The sequence below is a fragment of the Leopardus geoffroyi genome, chromosome A1 (assembly GCF_018350155.1).
Source record: "Leopardus geoffroyi isolate Oge1 chromosome A1, O.geoffroyi_Oge1_pat1.0, whole genome shotgun sequence".
NCBI classification, from domain to species: Eukaryota; Metazoa; Chordata; class Mammalia; order Carnivora; family Felidae; genus Leopardus; species Leopardus geoffroyi.
This window is the reverse complement of record NC_059326.1, coordinates 131,844,669-131,865,539: the sequence shown is the minus strand read 5'-3', so window position 1 is coordinate 131,865,539 and position 20,871 is coordinate 131,844,669. Positions and strand designations below refer to the sequence as shown.

The 20,871-nt window shown below is 40.7% G+C and overlaps 1 protein-coding gene across 1 annotated transcript; it reads right to left on the bottom strand.

Moving 5' to 3' along the window:
• Positions 1-2,394: 2,394 nt before the first annotated feature.
• Positions 2,395-20,350, bottom strand: SHISAL2B (shisa like 2B). Its single transcript, XM_045494507.1, has 3 exons — positions 19,991-20,350; positions 15,576-15,733; positions 2,395-2,599 (listed from the first exon to the last, which is right to left on the bottom strand). Exons 1-3 carry the CDS (start codon positions 20,179-20,181, stop codon positions 2,463-2,465), a joined length of 486 nt encoding a protein of 161 aa, XP_045350463.1. The 5' UTR covers positions 20,182-20,350; the 3' UTR covers positions 2,395-2,462.
• Positions 20,351-20,871: the final 521 nt, after the last annotated feature.

Here is a 20,871-nt window from a genome sequence, read left to right as displayed (position 1 = left end):
GGGTACTGTGAACAAAGATCACAGTAAAAAAAACTTGTGTGAGTGTCAAGAATTACAAGCATTATGTAAGGCAGGATGTGGTAAGAATTGAGACTACCATTCTAGGTTCTCAGGAACAAGAGAACGAAGTCTTATGTTCCGTGTTTGGAAGCTTGAACTTTAATCTGTAAGCAGTGAGACACCATGAGAGAGTTTTAAGGAAAGATAGGCCTTTGTTGGGGTTTGGTTTCATCCACTTCGAAATCCTATTAAACAATTTTTTTCAAAGATGAAATTGCTCTCATAAGAAGACCGCATAGAAAATAATTTGAGCCTCTTATGTCCTGTTATTTCTACTCTTCTTCTAGACCCACTTTTCTTTCTAAGATTTGATTATTACCAAAAATTCCAGTGACTTAAGTCTTCTAAAAACACATAAAGCTACTGTGTTCTTTATCAGACGCGTCCCCAGAATTACATGCATAAGTACATACTTTGAAATGTGTTTTACATTTTTAGATTATTTGTGACTGATTTAAATTCTGTCACTAGGTTAGTGACACCCAAATAAATCACCTAAAGTATATTATTCATTGTATAGACTCGGCTGTGATTTGATAAGACGTCTTTCTTAATGTTTTGTCTCAATGTGTGAAGCACCAACTGCTTCAAAGCAACAGAGACACATACCAGTTGGTCCACTGGTTGAGCCCTGTGCCTCTCCCTCAGGTGACCTGGCTTGGCAGGGACTATAACTACTACCAGTGCTGAGATTCAATCTCCCTGGGCAGTTGACAACCAAGGAGAGTACGCTTCTTAAGCCAGCACAATTGTAATCATACAAAACCCAGGGTCTTCTGACCATCATTTGTTGCCTCCCAACTTTTTTAAAAATGTGCAGAATGCCAGAGAATTGGGATGCCTTTCCAGGGGCACAACTCAGGACACATCCAGCCACGGCCACCTCCTATATGTCTCACAGGTTAAGAGGAGTTTGGGAGACCGTGAGCATTGTGCTGGCCTTGACCAATTTGTCTGCTTCTTGTTTCATTCATGGCTTCTGCGCTCGCCCTTGAACAACAAAAGTAAAACTGTACCCGTGCCTTAACTAAACTTTCTCAACCAAGGTTTTTACTTGAGGCAACATCTATAGTACTATAATTATTATCTGTGTATCAAGATAGCCAAAATGAAATCAACATAGGCAGCAGATGTGTCAATAATGATCTGGAACTATGTTCTCAGTATAGCCCCATGTAGCTATTTAAATTTGGATTAATTAAATAAAATAAAAGGTATCCTTTATTTGCTCTAGAGACATCTTAAGTGCCCAGTTGCCACAGGTGACTGGTGGCTACTATGAGCAGGGCAGACACAGAAAGAACATTTCCATCATCACAAAAACTTCTGCTGCACAGTGCTGGTCCAGAAGATATCCCCAGTTCTTGGTAAAACTTTTGACAGCCTAATTGTCCCAAGTTTCTAACCCTTAGCCTTGCATGCCCAAGTGCAATAGGGCTTTTCTTTTTTTTTTTTTTTTTTTTCCCCTCTCAGACCAGAGAAGCTGTGTCTGACACACTGTGAAAGGCTAGTCTTCCAACTCCATAACTTTACACCGCACAGTACATGTGTTCAGCAGAGCCAGCTTAAAATTAATCCTTTTTTTCTTAGTGCATTCCTTCAGACACCCAGGCCTGTGTTCTTACGATAGAAATCATACTTTGCGTAAAAAATCTTTTAAGACAATTGTAATTTGCAGAAACTGTAGTTTTATTTCTAGATGTCTATGTGGTATTATTGCAGTAGCTTAGGTGGAACCAGAGGACTTGTGTGTTTGATAACTTTCATTATAGAATTTCCTTAGAAACTTTATCAGTGAAGGATTCGTGTTACGGTTATCCCTTGGTAAGGTGAAAATATTTATTATTAAGATCATATATTGTGACATACTCTGTTCTCGAATGTTAGCTTTTATCAAGGCAAAACATTCATTGTGCGGCCCACAAACCCTCTGAAAAAGGCAAGGGGTTCATGCCTAAGAGACTTAAAAACATGCCACCTCTATTTTACAAGACCATTCCCTCCGAGATTTACGTATCCAGTACCATCTCATGAAACGAACTGCCGCTAAGTATCCAAAGACTTGTGTAATGTTGCTAATGTGACATAAATTTCCCATTGTTCCACACTGGCATAGGTTTGCTTGTCTTTGTTATCTTAAATTCCTTAATTTCTCCAGAAGTGTTAGCATAATCTCATGTACTGCAGGAACATCTTAATTAGCAAATAAAAGTAAACTTCTCTGCACATGATCAGAAACCTTAGTGGGTTTTTAATAAATTAACTGAAAAATCAAAAGCGCAGCTGCGTCTTGCTTTGTGCATGATGAATTTTTGAGAAGTATTATTACGAACCGTATTTGAAATGCATTCTTTATTTTTATTTGCTCTGTCCCTCCAGTGAGCTTTTACAGCACAGGCTTTTTAATAATACACGGTGCTGATTTGTGTCGTCTCCATCGGTGGCTCTTGATTCATGTCATCAGCTTCGTAGGATGTTTCAATTGTCGAATTTGATGCTGCATTTGAATTGGGGGCATTGGCTTTCCTGTTTGGGTTGCCTGCACAACACAAAACAAAATGAAATAATTACTTGGAATTATGACATAAAATGTGGCTTTTTAAAATGTGTGCTTGGAAAATACATTTTGTAGCAATATTGAAGCTATGTCTTGAAAACACTGGGTGGATGGGTGAGAACCGAATCATTTCAAAGCTGCTTGTGAGCATTTCCTTCTGAAAGTCAAATTAGGGAAATATTCAGTGACAGAAGAATTTCATTTCCGTGCTTATCTTTCTTCCTCTGTGTTTCCATGGAGGAAATTACACATTTGAGAAGAAGGCAACAATTTCTGGGTTGCTTAATAAAAGTGTGACTATCCCTCTGCATAAAGTGAACAAAACTGTACTAAAGTTAATCATAATAATTTGTACCACTCTTAAGGCTTTGCTATCATAATCAATTTAGATGTAATCTTTAAAAAGAACACATTTGTGCCACAATCTCATTCACTCACTCTGTGTCAATATCAATCCAAAATGTACAAGGGTAGAGGAATATAGACCTCTGATCATCACAAAAACTGAAGCTGATAGCAAAGAAATGGATTATTTTCCAAAAATGATTGTTAGAAAAGTAGCTGTATCATATAGTTAACCAAAATGTGCAAATTTAAATAATGTATGAATATGTAGAAGTAGTAGATAAATCCCAGATGTCACTAATGCCCTCCTGTTGCTAAATCCCCAGCCCAGTTCATAGTCCACATCTTATCTGACCGGCCAGCAGCATTTTCTTTCCTTGGCCTCCAGGATACCACCCTGGACTCACCTCCTCTGTCTGTATTGCTCCTTCTCGGCCTTTTGTTGGTCCCTTTTCTTCTCCCAGGTCTCTTAGGTGTGCCTCAGGGCTCAGCTTATGGGTTCCTATCACTGTCTCCCTCCCTAATTAGTCTCATTTGGAAAAATCTGCTCTAAACTTCCCTAAGAGGAAGCAGGACCCACTGGCCAAAAGGTTCCACTATTAGAAACAGCTACTTCCTCTACTTTTCACCACTTAACGTGAAGTCTAAGCCTCAGTTTTCAGCCTGGCTCTGCCTATTCATAAGTAATTGTATAGACTGCCTTCCAGGCCCCATCCAAATATCCCCCATATAGGTTGATTGCAGAGTTCACCACTTATAGGGCAGCATTATTTACAAGTTGTGAAGAATGATGTCTCACTCCAGCTCCCAGATCATGCCCCTAGAACTGAAACGTGGATGGTATTGGCCTCTGAGCTAATATTAAAAGTACCGGATGGGGCGCCTGGGTGGCGCAGTCGGTTAAGCGTCCGACTTCAGCCAGGTCACGATCTCGCACTCCGTGAGTTCGAGCCCCGCGTCAGGCTCTGGGCTGATGGCTCAGAGCCTGGAGCCTGTTTCCGATTCTGTGTCTCCCTCTCTCTCTGCCCCTCCCCCGTTCATGCTCTGTCTCTCTCTGTCCCAAAAATAAATAAACGTTGAAAAAAAAAAAATTAAAAAAAAAAAAAAAAGTACCGGAAGTTTGAAGTACCGGGCCTAAAATTGTTCAATAGATGGCTTTATGTCATTACTTCTGAAGCTTTTGGGTGGTAAAATAAATTAATGTTCTACTTCTAAACATTCAGTCGTAATGTTTCGGCCCTATGATTTGATTTTTAAGTTGATTTGTTGTAGGCACAACATTTTCTAGCCTGGTAAGGAGCTCTGTGCCCAATCAGGAATCGAAGCTGTTAAATGAGCAGGGAAGGTTGCTTGAAAATCTAAGAAACCGATAAATTTGACTTGACTATTACTTGCAAAGTGGGGCTTCAAAAAATACTAGATGAAAATTTAACTACTAAGTACTTAAGTAATGGAATTTATTCTCTAAGGGGGTTGTTGAAACTTTTCCTCATATAACATTTGAAAAACAGAATATTTGTAGTTTCATTTTTCATTTGCGTGGTCCTATTTGAATCTTCAGGATTCTCGCAGGTAAAGATAAAAGATCAAGGACATAAGATGTAAGTTAGCTTCATATTACCTGGGTGGCTTCTGTACCTTACGTAGGCATTTCTTTAAATGTAATCTAAAATTGTAATATTTTATTGGAGTTGCTGGAAGTGTGAACTGAATGTTGCTTAACTCCAGTCCTTCACGTTTCCTAAGCTTTTTACATACTTATATTAATAATATTTCAGAAAGATTTTCAAGGTGTTTTTATCTACCTTATCACATAGTTTTTGTTTTTGTCTTTTTTTTATGGGAAATAAGTTCACAGTTATTTCCTAACTTAAGGGTTCTATCTAAGAACCCCTTTGTCCGGGGTTCTCTGTAAGTCATCTCCGTTCCGACAGCTCTAGTTTCCATTATGTATCTTCTGGCCACCATTGAAAAAGTTTATCTAACCTGTCTACTCCCCTCGGAGATTTAATGGCTTGCAAAATAAATTCCGGTGTTACAGATTTTTCTTCATCTAGGACTTGTAAAGCTACCCATTCTCCAGCCCTGACTCATTTCCTCAGCTCCTGGATCCTCCTAAGCAGTGTAGGTACAAAGACTGTTTCTTAGATTGGCGTCTTAAGGCAAGGCACTTACCCTCACAGAAGCAATTTGCTTCACAAACAAAAGGTTTCTTACAAACACCATACCAATATTCTTTGAAGCAGGAACTTTGATACGCAAGTTAACCCTGATGTTCATTCTCTTCCCCCAAAGATGCTTTCAATGTGTGTCGTTCCAGTAAGTTAGAATAACTAGACACAGAGAAAAACAACTGCAGTGAGTAGCTGCAGTGATAACAGAGTCCAGGTAGTTACATCTCTTTGGAATCGTTTTAGAAGAGAATGTGGGAAATCCTCAGCAACCTCCTTTTCCTAGTTTTGCTTTGATAAATAGAAGCTAATTTCTGAACCAACGAAGTAGGGATAAAATCAGCTGCCTTTTTTTCTGTCCCAGGGTTACAACATGGATTCGATTTTCAGTAAGTAATCTGTAAGTCCATTGAGCTTACAAATTGAGGGATTTGTTACAGATAAAAGGTTTTTCTTATTTAATTCCTCCTTTTCTTTACTGAGTGCAGACTGTGAAGCTCCAACATGTCTGTTCTTTCGTGGGTTGACATTAGTTGTTCTTCCTGCTGTTTGTGTCCCATTTTCATTAGTGTGTGTGTGTGTGTGTGTGTGTGTGTGTGTGGTCAACCTTCCTTTAAGGCTCTACTTCTCAGACTAGCATTTAAATTAAAGCTTTGACCTTTACCAAAATTCATATCCAATTCATCAATCTTTCCACATACCCTCATCAGAAACTACGCCAATCTATTTCTTCTGGTAACAGTTAAATTGTGCATTCATTTTCAGATTCATTCCTCAGGAATCCATTTATCTTGCAACTCTTCTATGAACTCTGCCCTTGCCTGCCATTTCAAAATATCAAAAGAATGCTGGGGACCCCCGCAGGTCTTCATCCCTTGGCTCTCTGGCAGAATCCTAATTAAGTTTTTCTGCAGCTATCTGCCTACGGCCCCCTAGCTCCTGTGTCACTGTTCTCAGTCCTTCTAGTTCCTAATTAGCAGCTCACTTTATTACTAAGTGGAAAATCTACACATCCCACTCATCCCACGGCTCCTCCTAGTGAAAACATGCAGCCTTAAGTCTGCACACTGAGTGTTTTGGATTTGCAAGAGGATGTTTTCCCTTCTGACTGAATCTGAAGCATAGGGCTGGATCTGAAGTTAATGGTGAAGTGGGCAAAACTTGCCTAGTGACCTCCTGATCTATTGTCCTTTCCTGTCACCAATGCCCTGCTTCTCCTCAAGGATGAATCGGTATCTCCAGTAAATACAGTTAAATATGCACTGTAAAAGTTAGAATCTTTTACACCTGGGCACCTGGGTGGTTCAGTTGGTTAAGCATCTGACTCTTGGTTTCGACCCAGGTCATGACCTCACGGTTCATGAGTTCGAGCCCCACATCGGACTCTGTGCTGACAGGGTGGACTCTACTTGAGATTCTCTTTCTCCCGCTCTCTCTGCCCTTCCCCTGCTTGCTCTCTCTCTCTCTCTCTTTCTCTCTCTTTCAGATAAGTAAATAAACATTAAAAAAAGAAAGCTAGAATCTCAGACTTGCCCTTTTGCTTTGCCCCTCCATCAATGAGTGAAGGCAGTTCTATCCAGAAATGTTTTTTCCTGTCCAATTTTTCCCACAATGGACCTTTCCCCCTCTTTTTCTTTTCTGCATTATTAAATTTTGCCAACCATTGGTGACTAACATAACTCACAAATAAATTTAGCTGATATTTAAAATCCTTTAAATGAAATTTTCATGAATGACTGGCTTCTATTTTGTTTATTGGTTCCAACATTAGTCATGATTGCCTAACCTTGAGCCCTGGGGAGGACCCACAAATGCTAAATGTGGCAGTAGCTGTGCCGAGCAATGTGGTTTTCTACATTCTAGGAACAAAAGCAGCCATAGGACATTACAGGCTCATTATTTTAAGTAGAAAGTTCCCTTTAGGAGACACGGCATCTTTTTCTGCCATTGAGTTCAAATTAGCCCATCTTCTATTAAAATCTCAATGAGTTCTGAAAGCCTTTCTGAAACAAAGAACGGTGTTACAAAATAATTTGGTATCCTAATTAATAAGAGTTTTGAGCAGAATTTTGTTGAAGGGGAGTTAAGACTACGAAGAAAAATAGCTCCCAAAGGTATCTATAAATTTAGTACAAGGGCATCTGGGTGGCTCACTCAGTTGAGCGTCTAACTCTTGATTTCAGCTCAGGTCATAATCTCACGGTTCATGGAACCGAGCCCCATGTTGGGATTCTCTCTCTCCCTCTCTCTCTGCCCCTCCCCCTGCTCACAACATGCTCTCTTTCTCTCTCTCTCAAAAATAAATAAAACATCATCCATCAAAATACACTTGATTTTTAAAAGTTTGACAATGTTGGGGTGCACCTGGGTGGCTCAGTTGGTTAAGCATCTGACTCTTGGTTTCTGCTCAGATTATGATGTCACAGTTTTTGAGTTCAAGCCCCAGAGTTGGGCTCTGCACTGACAGCTTGGAGCCTGCCTGGAATTCTCTTTCTCTCTCTCTGTCTCTCTCCCTCTCAGTCCCTCTCCCATTCTCTTTCTCTCTCTCTCTCTCTCAAAATAAATAAACTTAAAAAAAATTGGCAGTGTGATTCAACATTACAAGAGTAGCCAAGAAACTTTGATGAAGAAGCATGTTGGGAGGGAGGAGAAAGGCTTGCTTGGTCAGATATTAAAATAAAACTGTATCATTACAATAACTTTTAAGGTATATCATTAGCTTAAGAATAACCAGATTGATAAATTTAACAGAGCAGAAAGTCTAAAAACAGATCACAGTATATATAAGAATTCAGCTTATGACATTTTATTTTTTAAGTTTAATTATTTATTTAGAAAGAGAGAGTTGGGGAGGGACAGAGAGAGAGAGGGAGAGAGAGAATCACAAACAGGCTCCATGCTGTCATCGCAGAGCCTCACATGGGACTTGATCCCACGAACTGCAAGATGGTGACCTGAGCCAAAATCAAGTCAGCTGCTCAACCAAGTGAGTCACCCAGTGCCCCCAGTTTATGACATTTCAAATTGGCAAGAGAAAGATGGATTATCCAATAAACATTTGGACAATTGGCTCATTATTTGCAAAATAAAAAGGCAGATACTTACCTCATACTTTACACCAAAACTAAAATTCCAGGATTATTAAAAATTTAAATGTAGAAACAAATGAATAAATGTATTAGAAGAAAATACAGTTGCATATCTTTATATCTTATAGTGGTGGTGAGAAGTTTATTTTTTTTTAGATTTTTAAAAATGTTATTATTTTTCAAGTAATCTCTATACCCAACATGGGGCTCAAACTCACAACCCTAAGAACAAGAGTAGCATGCTGTACTGACTGAGCCTGCCAGGTGTCCCCAGAGGTGAGAACTTTGTAAGTATGAAACTAAAGGGAGAAATTACAAAAGGAAAAACTTCTATAAATGAAAAATTGTCACACACAAAATTACAAGGGAAACAACTGTAAAAACATTTGTAATATATTTGTAAAAGAGTTTAGTTACTGTGTGTAAAGTTCTTATAAAGCAGTGAAAAATGTACATTCCCATGGAAAACATGCATATGAGCAACAATATGCCACAAAAGAAATGACAGGGGCACCTGGCTGGCTCCATCAGAAAAGCCATGTGACTCTTGGTCTCAAGGTCATGAGTTCAAGCCCCACACTGCAGGTGTAGAGATTACTTTAAAAACCCTTTTAAAAAAAGAAAGAATGGCAAACATTAAAATGTCCATTCTCACTCCTAATTAGATAAAAACATTGTATTATTTTTTCAATGAAATTAGTAAAATGTGTATCTTTTGAAATAATAATACACATGAAATTGCACTTTTCTGTACAGCAGGTAGGAACTTGTATCCACAGCATTCAATATGTGTCCAGCCTTTGGTCAGCAACCCCACTCTCAAGGATTTATGCTAAGAAAATACTTAGGGGCACCTGGGTGTCTTAGTCCGTTGGGCGACTGACTTCGGCTTAGGTCATGATCTCATGGTCTGTGTGTTCGAGCCCTGCATTGGGCTCTGTGCTGACAGCTCAGAGCCTGGAGCCTGCTTCAGATTCTGTGTCTCCCTCTCTCTCCTCCTCCCCCCATGTGCTATCAAAAATAAATAAACATTAAAAAAAAAAAAAAGAAAAAGAAAAAGAAAACACTTGGATGTTCAATTTATGTGTGTAATGAAAAAAAATGGAAGCTAGTTCAAAGTCAATAATGAAGTATGATACACTCAGATTTTGGTTTCTAAATACTGTTCCTAACAAAATGAATCAGGCTTTTTTGGAGAAATAAAAGATTCCAGGGCTGGAACAGGAGTACAGGCTGCCCTGGAACATTTTGTGACAGAAGGCAAAAAAGTGCTCAAAAAATTATGGATACATTTCAAAAGGACAAAGGACCCAATTTAAAGGGGTTCCTGGAGGCCAAATCTGAGACAACGTAAGGATCAGAGTAACTAATGACAGTAATAGAATATTTTAAAATAAAGGATTTGAGTCCATACTGATCTTAACAATTACATGAATGGGTAAATAAATAGGGGAGGAGGGAGAGTTCTTCCTTGCAGGAGAATAACAACTAACCAATGTCAAAGGAATAAGAATGATGGGGTCAGAAAATCACCATTTTGCAATTATTGTAATAATCTGAAATTATTTTGAAATTTTGAATGAAAAAATTCAGTCAAGAACCATCTATGAGTGGATAAAAGTTTGAGGAAGAACAGAACATTTTCAGTCTCTAGGTACCTCCCCACAAAGTACTTAGTAATTAAAAGGGAAAAATAGTGACTTTATAATGTATTAATCCAGCAAATACAACCTTAACCAATGAATCAAAGTTAGCATCACTCATAATGTGACAAACGAATGTTATGTGATGCCCTGATATGACGCCCTGGGAATATGACTTCTGTGGTATTTCTGTTGAAATGTATTATCTCTCTCCAATCATGAGAAAATACCAGACAAACTGAAAGGTAGTGTACAGGATAACTGGCTTTTTCTTTTCTTTTCTTTTTTTAATGTTTATTTTTGAGAGAGAGAGAGAGAGTGCGTGCAGGGGAGGGGCAGAGAGAGAGACACGCAGAGAATCCGAAGCAGACTCCAGGCTCAGCTGACAGCACAGAGCCCCATGCAGGGCTCAAACCCATGAATTGTGAGATCATGACCTGAGCTGAAGTCAGACGCTCAACCGACTGAGCCACCCAGATGCCCTGGCTTTTGCTTTCAAAAATGTCAAGATCATGAAAGACAATGGTTGAAGACTGAGGGAGGCTAAAGAAACTAATTACAAGATAGATCCTAGATAAGAAAAGCATAGCTATTAAGGATATTGGCAAAACTTGAATATGAGTTGCAGATTAGATAATATTACTGTATTGATGTTACATTTCCTGAGTTTGATAAACATACTCTCACTACATAAGAAAAAATCCTGTTCTTAGGAAATACTTAACAAAATGCTTACGGTTAAAAGGAATGATATCTGCAAATTATTCTCAAATGGCTCGGAAAATACGCATTGAGAGAAAATCAGTGATAAAGAAAATAAGGCAAAATAGTAACATTAAGTAAATCTGAGGAAAGGTATACAACCTTCTCTATACTTTTCCTGTGATTTTTCTGGAAGTGTGAAATTAAATCAAAATAAAAGAATGAAAAATCATAGCACTCCATCAGGATTTTAAAATGGAACTACTAAAACTGATGGCAAAGGTATTTATGTATTGGCAAAGATGCCACTATTGTTCAATGAAAACAAATAGCATAAGACTCATTCTCCGCCATTTTGTCATGTACGTGGATCTATAGACGGGTACAAAAAATCCTGAAAGATACTCAATACGGTGTTAGTGACGCTTATCTCTGTGTGATGGAATCATGGAAGACACTGTGTGTTTCTCTATATTTTCTAGTTTTCCTTCAATGAAAGTGATCTGAAAGAAAGGTTTTGTTTCCAGGTGAGTCATCTAAGAAGAAGAAATATAGCAGACCATTCTGAGCCAGTCCGAGCCATATTTCTCTCACAGGCAGAAAAAACGATTATATGATCTTCAAATGTGCTTTCTCTCACATTGTAATTTATGTTTTTCTTCTAGACCACTGTGCCTAACTAATGATTTGCTCACTCTTTTTCAATTAAATCGCCTGCCTTTACAAAAGAGACCACCGGATACAGCCTTGGAGCTGTCTGTTGTCTCTAAACATTATTTTTTATGTGCCAAGCCACTCTGCGAACATCTGCCCTTTTGATTTCCATCCAAACCTCTGCTTCCAACGACCCCTCTTCTCAGGCCTCCACCCACCTCCGCAACCCAAGAGTATCAGTGGAAACTCAAACTGCAGGATGGATGTGCTTACTCTTCCTGAAGCAACGATTTTCTTCAGCTATGAGAATAAGAAGGGGTTATTATTAGAGTAGAACAAGCTGTGGCATTCAGCCAAGTTGGAAAATCCCATAAATTTTAAAAATAAATATGAGGACTTAAAATAATTGCAAGCTCATAGGCCTAAGGCAAGCCTTTCCACGCCAGCCCCTGGAATTCTGGAGGTACACGTTCCCCTCTACTCTACCTTTAAGGATTCTCCAGCGGAAAAGAAAAGCAGGGATCTAGAAGATTCGCCCCTTTAATTGCTTCTCTATTAGCCATTAATTCTTTCCCATCTTAGGAAATGAGCCCTCGCCCTCAACGTGTCTACTCAGAAAGATGCCCTTCACACAGCCATCTTCTCAGAACTGTACATCTCCTACAGTGCACCTGAAAAGCAACGGGATTCTCTTCAACACTGGCATCTGAAACACACATAACTCAAAACACACACACATAAAGAGAAGGAAATGATTATGGGACACAATTTAAAGGGCAATCAACTTCTCAGCAATAGTACCTCTGCACAAAGTGAGCCCTGGAGGTAGCCCAATTATTCTCTACAGTCACTACCACAGACCTGTTTTCTTCAGGATCAATTCGAGAGGTATAAAGCCTTACATTGTATACATTAAAAGGAATAAAACCCAATAAAATAAAGACACACCAAGGAAAAATCTTGACGAAATAGCCCAAGATTAGACTCTTTTAGACTCAGATTATTGTCACTTACAGAAACAAAAAAGTCCAGTGCCCTGAGCCGGTTTTAGAATGTGCACAAAAACATTATTCCCTGTAGGTCATTCAAATTGCCTGTAATGAAAACAGTCTCAATTATAAAAACTAACCTAAAATAATAGGAGATTGACTCGTAACAACAGATAGTTTTGAAAGAGAAGAGTGGTAACTAATGAAACAGATTTCCTCCCATGTAATGTTTACGGATTTGATTATTATGCAAACATCTTATGTTCCTAAACTTTAAGGCATTCCTTAAATGGAATAAAGATTTGTTTTTTTCATAGCTAGAACATGGTAATGTATTTCTAGGTGGGAGAATCACTGGAATAGCTTGCATATTTAACAACAGCACCAAAGTGTTTTTAAATGATCACTTTAAAGGGTCCCTTTCAAATATAAACCATTTTCTCTCCCTATTTCAGTGACATTTGGATTACCTAGTTTGTTTTGGGCTCTCCTCTATGTCTGATTTGGTTAAAATCAACCCAAGGGACCAAAAATCCCCTCTTTTGAAAGCAGCAGGATGGCAGGGATCATATAAACCCCTGCCTTGTCAATAGCAAGCACTCAGGAAAGGAGTACTGAATTAATTTGCTGGCGTGATAAACATGATGTTTTTGAGAGGGGCAGAGTGGGGACATTTCGATGTGAGAAAGCAACTTCATCTAACTACCTGAGGAGTGCATTAATGGATCTCCTTAGCTAAACAGCAATAAGGCTACAAGATTTCAGTCCACAAGCCAACTAATTCTGTTGCTGGGTTGTCAGAGCCAACATGAAGTAATATTTTGGAGCAGTCCCTGAAAGAAATCACGAAGAAGAACCAATTCCTATTTAGCACAATACATTGCATACAGAAGACATTCAATAAGTGTTGATGACTCTAAAGGTGACAATAAAGATGCTCCTCTCATCATCTACTATAAAGGTGCTATTCGGAGCGCTTGGGTGGCTCAGTCTGTTAAGTGTCCAACTTCAGCTCAGGTCATGATCTCATCACTCATGAGTTTAAGCCTCCTGTCGGGCTCTGTGCTGACAGCTCAGAGCCTGGAGCCTGTTTCGATTCTGTGTCTCCCTCTCTCTTTGCCCTTCTCCTGCTCACACTCTTGTCACTTTCTCTCAAAAATAAATAAACCTTAAAAAAACTTTTTAAAAATATAAATAAATGAATAAATAAATAAATAAATAAGGTGCCATTCCACTCCAGTTAATTCATTCAACAAACACGTGTTAAGTGTTGTAGGCACTAGGGTTATAGTAGTGAGGAAATAAGGTGAAAATTATTACTTTCCTGGAACTTACTTTCCAGTTGAAGTGGAGAAAAGTTAGACTAAAATGTATGGTATATTGGTGCTAAATGCTTAGGAGAAAGACAAAGCAGGAAGGAAGTTGGAAAGGTTGAAGAGGAGTTAAGAAGGCAGATATGGTGATCAGGGGAGAACTCCCTAGAAAGGTGACTTGTAGTAAAGATTTAAAGAAAGTGCAAGAGCAAGTCCCATGGATATCTGAGGGAAAAGCCTTCTGGACAATGGTGACATTGTATGCGAAGGCCCTGGGGCAGAGGAATTTCAAGCAATAGCAAAGAGGCCAATATGGCTGTGCACAGGAGAAGTGAAATGTGGGTGGAGAGGGACACCACCAAAGCCCTGGCCGGTCACAGTTAAGACAACTGTTTGTATCAAGAGAGATGGGAAGTGATTAGGGTTTTGAGCAGAGGAGTGATATGACCTGACTTAGGTTTTAACAAGCTCACTCTGGCTGCTCTGTGGAGAGTAGACAGCAGGGGAGTCCAGGGCTTAGCTGGGAAGAGGACCTATTTGTTTTAAAATGCAGAGTCTGGATTTTGTGGGTTTTCAGGAGCTCCCTAGGTGATTCTTATGCACCGGCAAACTTAAAGACTTCTACTTGAAATTACCTAAGCACTTGAGACAAAAAATGATTTTATGACCTGATTATTGGGTGATCACTAATCCAATGCTTCATTTTGCCTGTGGAGGAACAGGATCTAAGCCATTGGACTAAATTCAACGAAAAACCTGTCTATTCTGCCACACAGTTCCAAACAGTGCTTCAGAAAAAGAACTGCAAAGGGACGTTGGCCTCTTGCTCTGTGATGCAGGACACCCTCTGAGAGAGATCTCTAGGAGAATGAAAGTAGAGCTAATGCTATCATTTAGTGACAGCGTTTTTGATAAAGTCGCAGAGCATGTACTCCATACATTTCAGGATTTAGCTAAAATAGAGCATCTGAGCAGAGGATTTTCCAAGATTTTTTAAAGTAAATGTTTTCATTCCCTTTTTAAATAGAAGTTAGTGAGCACTTCTGTCTCATTCTAAATATATATGTACATATATATGCATATATATCCTATTTATATGTTCTAGATTTTTATTAGAATACATTCTAAACATATATATCAAAATTTATGATTGCTATATTTTTTAATGTTTATTTATTTTTGAGAGAGAGAGAGAGAGACCACAAATGGACAGAATCTGAAGCAGGCTCGAGGCCATGAACTATGAGATCATGGTGTGAGCCAAAGTCGGACAATCAACCGACTGAGCCACTCAGGCACCCCTATGATTACTACTTTTTAAATACACTAATAGAAATGTATATTCACAAAAATTATATCAGTTCTTTCTGATTGAATTTTATAATGCAAACAATTAGCATCTGTGTGGCACTTTATAATTGAGATAGTTAGACCCGTTTCCACAAACTATACATAAAAATTTCTTTCTACTTTATAGTCATTCTATCCACACACACACATACACACATGTGTATCTTAGTTTGTAGCCTATTCAAGAACAAAGACTGTCTTCTATTTATTTTTCTATTCCTTTGTGTGCCTCTGACGTATTTTATATGCCTCTTCCTAATTCTGCATACCACAGGCACCCTGGTAAATGCTTAATTGACCACTGACTAACCAGTCTGGAGCAATCCAAACCTAAGAATTAATTATCGCATATTTTGTTCCTCTCTTTGACTTCTGTGGCTCTATCAAAAACAAAATGTAAAATCTCCAAGGGGATAAAACCTTCATAACTGAATGAGACTTAACTATAGTAGAGTGGATTTGTTGGGCCAGTGTATTCTTGTTCATGAGAACATTTACATTGCCACAATTTTTCCTTTGGCACAGTTTCTTGAAGATAGGTCATCATTAAGGTCTAATTTCATGTGAATTTTTATAAAGGCATGTAATAAATTGAGTTTTTAAGAAGCATTCATTGTTAATGGCATGATCTGTTACCGAGGTACAGGTTATTCTTTTGAATAGAGCTCAGGTAATTGGCTACAAATAATGGACAGTGATTACCTTCTTGAGTGGCAGAAGCCTCTAGGTGTTGAAGTTTAAGGCCAGTGTCTAATCTTCGGGGCTTTGTATACAGAAATAAGTAGCAAAGGACACAGACGCTGATGACAAAGGCAAGTAGAACAAGGGCAGCAGTTCCCAGGCCAACCAGGGCACCGATGCTGAAGAAAACAGGAAAAACATGGGGACCGTCACACAAAATGGTTAACACATGCACTAAAGAGAAGGTTTGAATATGGTTATTTCTTGCCTCAGTCATTCCTAACCAAATTATATTTTAGTCTAAAGAGTAAAAAAGGTCCCCTTTTTCTTTCATCAAATTCTTAGATTTTCTCTTCCCGTTGATATGTTAACATTAGTATAGAATACCACGTGAATCCATATGACACATGAAAGGTCACATGATTCTTTAGGGCTAGTTCAAAAGTATCTCAAGCAATAAACCTTTCAATATATTTTAGGAGGAAAAATGGCGTTCAACAATAAAGACGAATAGAAAAATACTGATGTCTGCAAGTTAGCAAAGCAAATGTTTACCGGAGATGTAGAACTTTCAGAGACACGTATGGAAGACAGCACTAATATATAAAACCACAACTCTTACAAAAGAGAAGAATGTTTAATGAAAGGAAAGCAGTATTTATGAAATTTATATCAAGTTCATGTTTAGCCTGAGTTTTTCCTTTCTGAACGAGCATAACACAGTGGCTTCTAGCATTAAGGAAGGAAACCTTGTGCTTTCCTCTAAAAATAAAGGGTATGTCTTATAATTTTCTCTGCACTAATTTTGTAATAATTCCTTCTAATACAATTATCTATAAGACTAAGCATTTGAGAAATAGCAGTTTTCATAAACCTATGAACTTAATATTTTTAAACGGGGAAAGGAGCTTGGAAAAAACATCATCCTGAAAGACTAATAAGCAAAACATATGTACTTAACTTTCCTGAACCAGATGTTTGTCTGGGTACATAAGTATATACACAGAAAATGTTAAGTTGCTCAAGAGCACATACTTCTGTTGACCTTCCCATAGTGTTGGGCATACATATTGAAAGAGCTGATTAGAGTACTTAGCTTGTAGTAAATAGAAGTAAGTGATAGTAAATAGAAGCAAATAATAATTGACTGGTGATTGATCCACTTTTAGTAACTGAAAAGTAATTATCATTGAAATGGTCATTGAAAAGTAGCAAAGAACACAGACGCTGATGACAAAGGCAAGTAGAACAAGGACAGCTGTTCCCAGGCCAAAGAAGATCTTTTTCTTCATTATATGCCTGGCTTGACTGCAGGCTTTCACTATTTGCTAGAGATAAGGCCCCAACAAGTTTGACATGTACCAAAGGGAAGGAAGGGAGAATGTGACCAGGGATGCTGGGTGTGTTAGGGCTCTGGAAAGGAGAATAGAATTAAAAGTGAGGGGCTAAGCTCATCCCCTGTATCCTTGATTTTAGAAGATAAAACACCCCTGCAATTTAGAGATTGCCTCCTTGGCCATAGATACTGAGTTAGGCTCCCAAAGATGCTTGTGCTTAGTTTAGTAATGTCAGCCCAGTTCCCCTAACCTTGCACACAGTGAAAACTGGAAATTCTGTGGCTAGAGTCAGCACACAGCTGTATATCTTTATTTTAAGTTTTTATGTATTTATTTATTTGGAGAGAGAGGGTGAGAAAGCGAGAGAGGGTGAGGGCCAGAGAGAGGGAGAGAAAATCCCAATGTGGGGCTCAATCTCCTGAGATCATGACCTGAGCTGAAACCAAGAGTCAGATGCTTAATGGCCTGAGCCACCCAGGCGCCCCTACAGTTGGATATTTAAATCAAAGTTTGCCCTCAGTTGGTGCACTCTCTCCCAAGGGTCAGGCCCCCTGGCTCTGGCAACTCCTCTTTCGGGTTTGTTTGCACCAAAGTTAACTTTTGTAGATTATACGCGTCAGGGAGGGTTAGGACTATGCACAGACACGTGGGACCATAATCCACTTAATTAACATTATCTGCTGCACAAGGTAGCTGGGCTGCCAGACATCCGGAGAGATTCCTGAAATGAGAAGGCGGGTTATTAAAAAACAAGATCTTCAAAGTGAAAAAGTACTTCGGTCAATTTAAAAGTAACACTGTCAATGTAATTAAATTCAACATGCATGTCGTGAGCTTTTAATGCACACAGTTTAAAACACCAGCTGCATTACTGGAAGAAAAAAAATGCTATTTTCTGCTTTCCATTACAATAAAGGAAGGTTCTTCGTTATCTTGACAAACAGTTTGTGTCACAGTTCCACGTTATAGAAATGCTGCTTTATCTAGATAAAGATGGGACTCTAGGAATCTCGTACAGTATTCATTTTGACAAATACTGAACTCGTGCGTTGCCCTGTGCAATACGTATTGTCTTCCTAGGTCCTGAAGAAGGTTACCAAAGGAAACTCTAAGAGGGCAGGGACTTGTAAGGGGAGAAAAGATGGGAGTGGGCCGGACACAGAAAAGGGAGAATTCTACTTTCCCTGCAGAACGTTATGGCGGTTTGCTTTCCAGTCCCTGAGAGAGGGTCTGAGGCTGTCGTCACATTAATGCTGCAGTCTTCCTGCTTAGCAACTTTGCTTACCTGGGAGTAGCTGTACTGTGCCTTTCTCCAGCAGCTGCAGAATCTCAGAACAAATTCCTAGTGACTTCGGGAATAGTTTTTGTGGTTGGACTATTTTAAAATTAGGGTGGAGAACAAAGAATATGAGGGGACTGCAGCTCTGAATTTTTACCTCCCTGTGTGTTCTCAGAGCTCAAACACTGACAAGAACCCCGGGTTTAACATTGCCAACTGATGCCATCAGCTGAAATGATTTTTATATTTTCTAGGAACTGAGCTACACTGTTCATTTTGTCCGAGCTGAATGAAGACCCCAGCAAGGTATTCATTCCTGGTGCCCTCATAAACCTTAGGAAGGTTTTCTATCCTCTGCTGCCTGTCACTTTGGGACTATTCAGGGATCTGAGAACCCCAGGCACTTTTCCACCTGAGTTTGACTTAAGAGTTGCCAGTCTCTCTTGGGGGTCTGCCACCATTAACACTTCCAAAAACTCAGAGCCAGGTTACTATGTTATTTTCCAAAAGGCCAGATAATATGCCAATGCAGTACTGGTTACTTCTCCAAATATTAAGGCTAAGCTGTCATTTTCTGAGATTATGCCCCACTGTGACACAACAATACAATGTTGTTAGATGAGCTTATCAGTAGGCGACCCCCTTTTTGAGATTTTTTTTTGAAACTTGCAATACGTTTAAAAAATTATTTTACTGCCTCGAGAAATAGCATTTATGGTCATTTGCTGTAGACTTGGCCTGTATGACAAATTCTGGATCATGCTAGAGGATTAGAGAAATAACACTCTTCCGGCTTACTAGCAGAGTCTCTCTCTTGTCAGGCATAAGCTAATTGGTTTGTGAGACACATCTGAAGGTGGGTTTGGAGACATACATTCTCCAGGCAGAATGAAAGAATGGAAGTCAAAGGATGCAGTCTTTTGGAGTAGAAACGGGGGGGGGGGGGGGGGGGGGCGTGGCATTTCACAATGAAGATATCTGCATAAACACTAGGTGGAAAAAGTAAAATTCCCATCACAGGAAACAGGCAAGAAAAACCCAACCTTAGAGAGTCTCTGGTCTTTCGAAGCAACGGCCAAGTCGCTCAGGCGTTAAGAAAGGGGTGCCCTGATAAGGTTCTACACAGGATGTATTATGGCAAGTAAAACTTTCCCTGTCTGTGGGTCTCCAGTTCGGTTCGGGGTCAGTGTCAGATTATCTGAAAAGAGCAAATTATAAAGTTCCAATAGCTTTACACACACACACACACACACACACACACACACACACACACACCTTTTTGATTCCTTCTCACATTCAAAGAGACTTGAAGTATTCTAATCTTTGGTTAATACCTTAAAATGAGTCCCAGAGTAGCCCCCTTTCTAGTCAATTGCACCAAATGCCCAAACAAATCAAAAAGAAAATGAAAACCGTAAGTTATCTGCGTATCTTCTCTCTGCCAGCAGAGCCTCCTGCCCGGGACCGGTCCCTGGCGGGGGTGAAGAGCGGGGTGAGCGGGACCAGCGGAGGCGGCACTGCGTGCGCCCTGGGCGCACGGTCCGCGCTCCTCCCGCGCGGGCCTCGCCGGGGATCCAGGGCCCACTCACACTTCTGGAGCCCACAGCCGGACCCTCGCCGGACGGGGGCAGCACCGAGCGGGTCCCGGGTCCTGGGGGAGCTCCCAGCCGGGTGAGCTTTCTCTACAGGTCCCTCGCCTGCCCTCGGATGCTCCGTGTCCTTCCGGAGGACCCCGACCTGAAAGGGCGACCCTCCCACTCCCCGGGTGGTCCTGCTCGTCGCCTCCCCAGAGCCCGCCGCCCGCCCCCCGCCCTGCCCACCTGAGGCTCCACATATAGCTGTGCTTGTAGGGGAAGTAGCTGCCCGGCTCGCTGCAGCAGTACTTGAGGTCGGCGAAGCCGCAGCAGTAGAGGAGGGCGGCCCCCTCGCCGCTCCGGGGACACTCGAAGGGCTCCACGAAGCTGTGGTTGAGGCTGTAGTAGCCCGAGCACACCCTGCTCGCCTCGCTCATCTCGGGCGGCTGCGGACAGGGGCACGTGAGACCCCCGATCTGCCCTCGGACCGCACGAGTCCCGCACCGCCTGGCCCGCGGACGCCCCTCGGCGCGGGCTCTTCTCCTGCGATCTGGGGTCTGTCGGGATGCGGGGCGTTCAGCCTTCGCGCGCCTCCTCTGCGCTCTCTCCTCCCCCTGTCCACATGGTGTCTGGTCGCTTTACTCGCGCTTCTCCCTCTCGCTAGTGAGTGGCCCTTTCATCTGCCGGTCTTCGACCCTGTACCTCTTCTCCCCTGTCCCTTCGTGGGCTTTCCTCACGCCCCCCTGACTCCCCCCTGCTTCCCCTCACTTCTTCGACAGCCCGCGGAGCTCAGTTGGCCCCACTCTATGCCAGAGATTTCATCCGAAGGAAGAGTGGAGGTGTCATAAGTCTGCCATCTGGGCAGATGCAGCCCAAGTTGCCATTCTGTCTGCCCAAGGACAGGGCAGCTGGGTTCCAGGCAAACAGAGCAGGGCCGGGGGAGCCTTACCCCTCCTCGGCCACCGACCCAGGGAGCTGCATAGTGGGCAGGAACAAAAGGCACTCGCTACCAGGGAGGAGGTGGTGGTCAGGCTTAATCTGTCTTCTCTGAGAAGCACACGTGAAACATTAAAATTTGGCAATTAAAAAAATAAAAGCCAGAGACAAAATTTTTCACCAACAATCTA

Excerpts from the sequence above, each read along its gene's own strand:
- SHISAL2B (XM_045494507.1), bottom strand. The coding sequence starts at position 20,181 with ATGAGCGAGGCGAGCAGGGTGTGCTCGGGCTACTACAGCCTCAACCAC. Across the intron at positions 15,734-19,990 it reads AGCTATATGTGGAGCCTCAG|CATCGGTGCCCTGGTTGGCC; the intron begins GTGGGCAGGGCG and ends TGTTTTCTTCAG. Across the intron at positions 2,600-15,575 it reads GGCTTCTGCCACTCAAGAAG|GCAACCCAAACAGGAAAGCC; the intron begins GTAATCACTGTC and ends TGTGTTGTGCAG.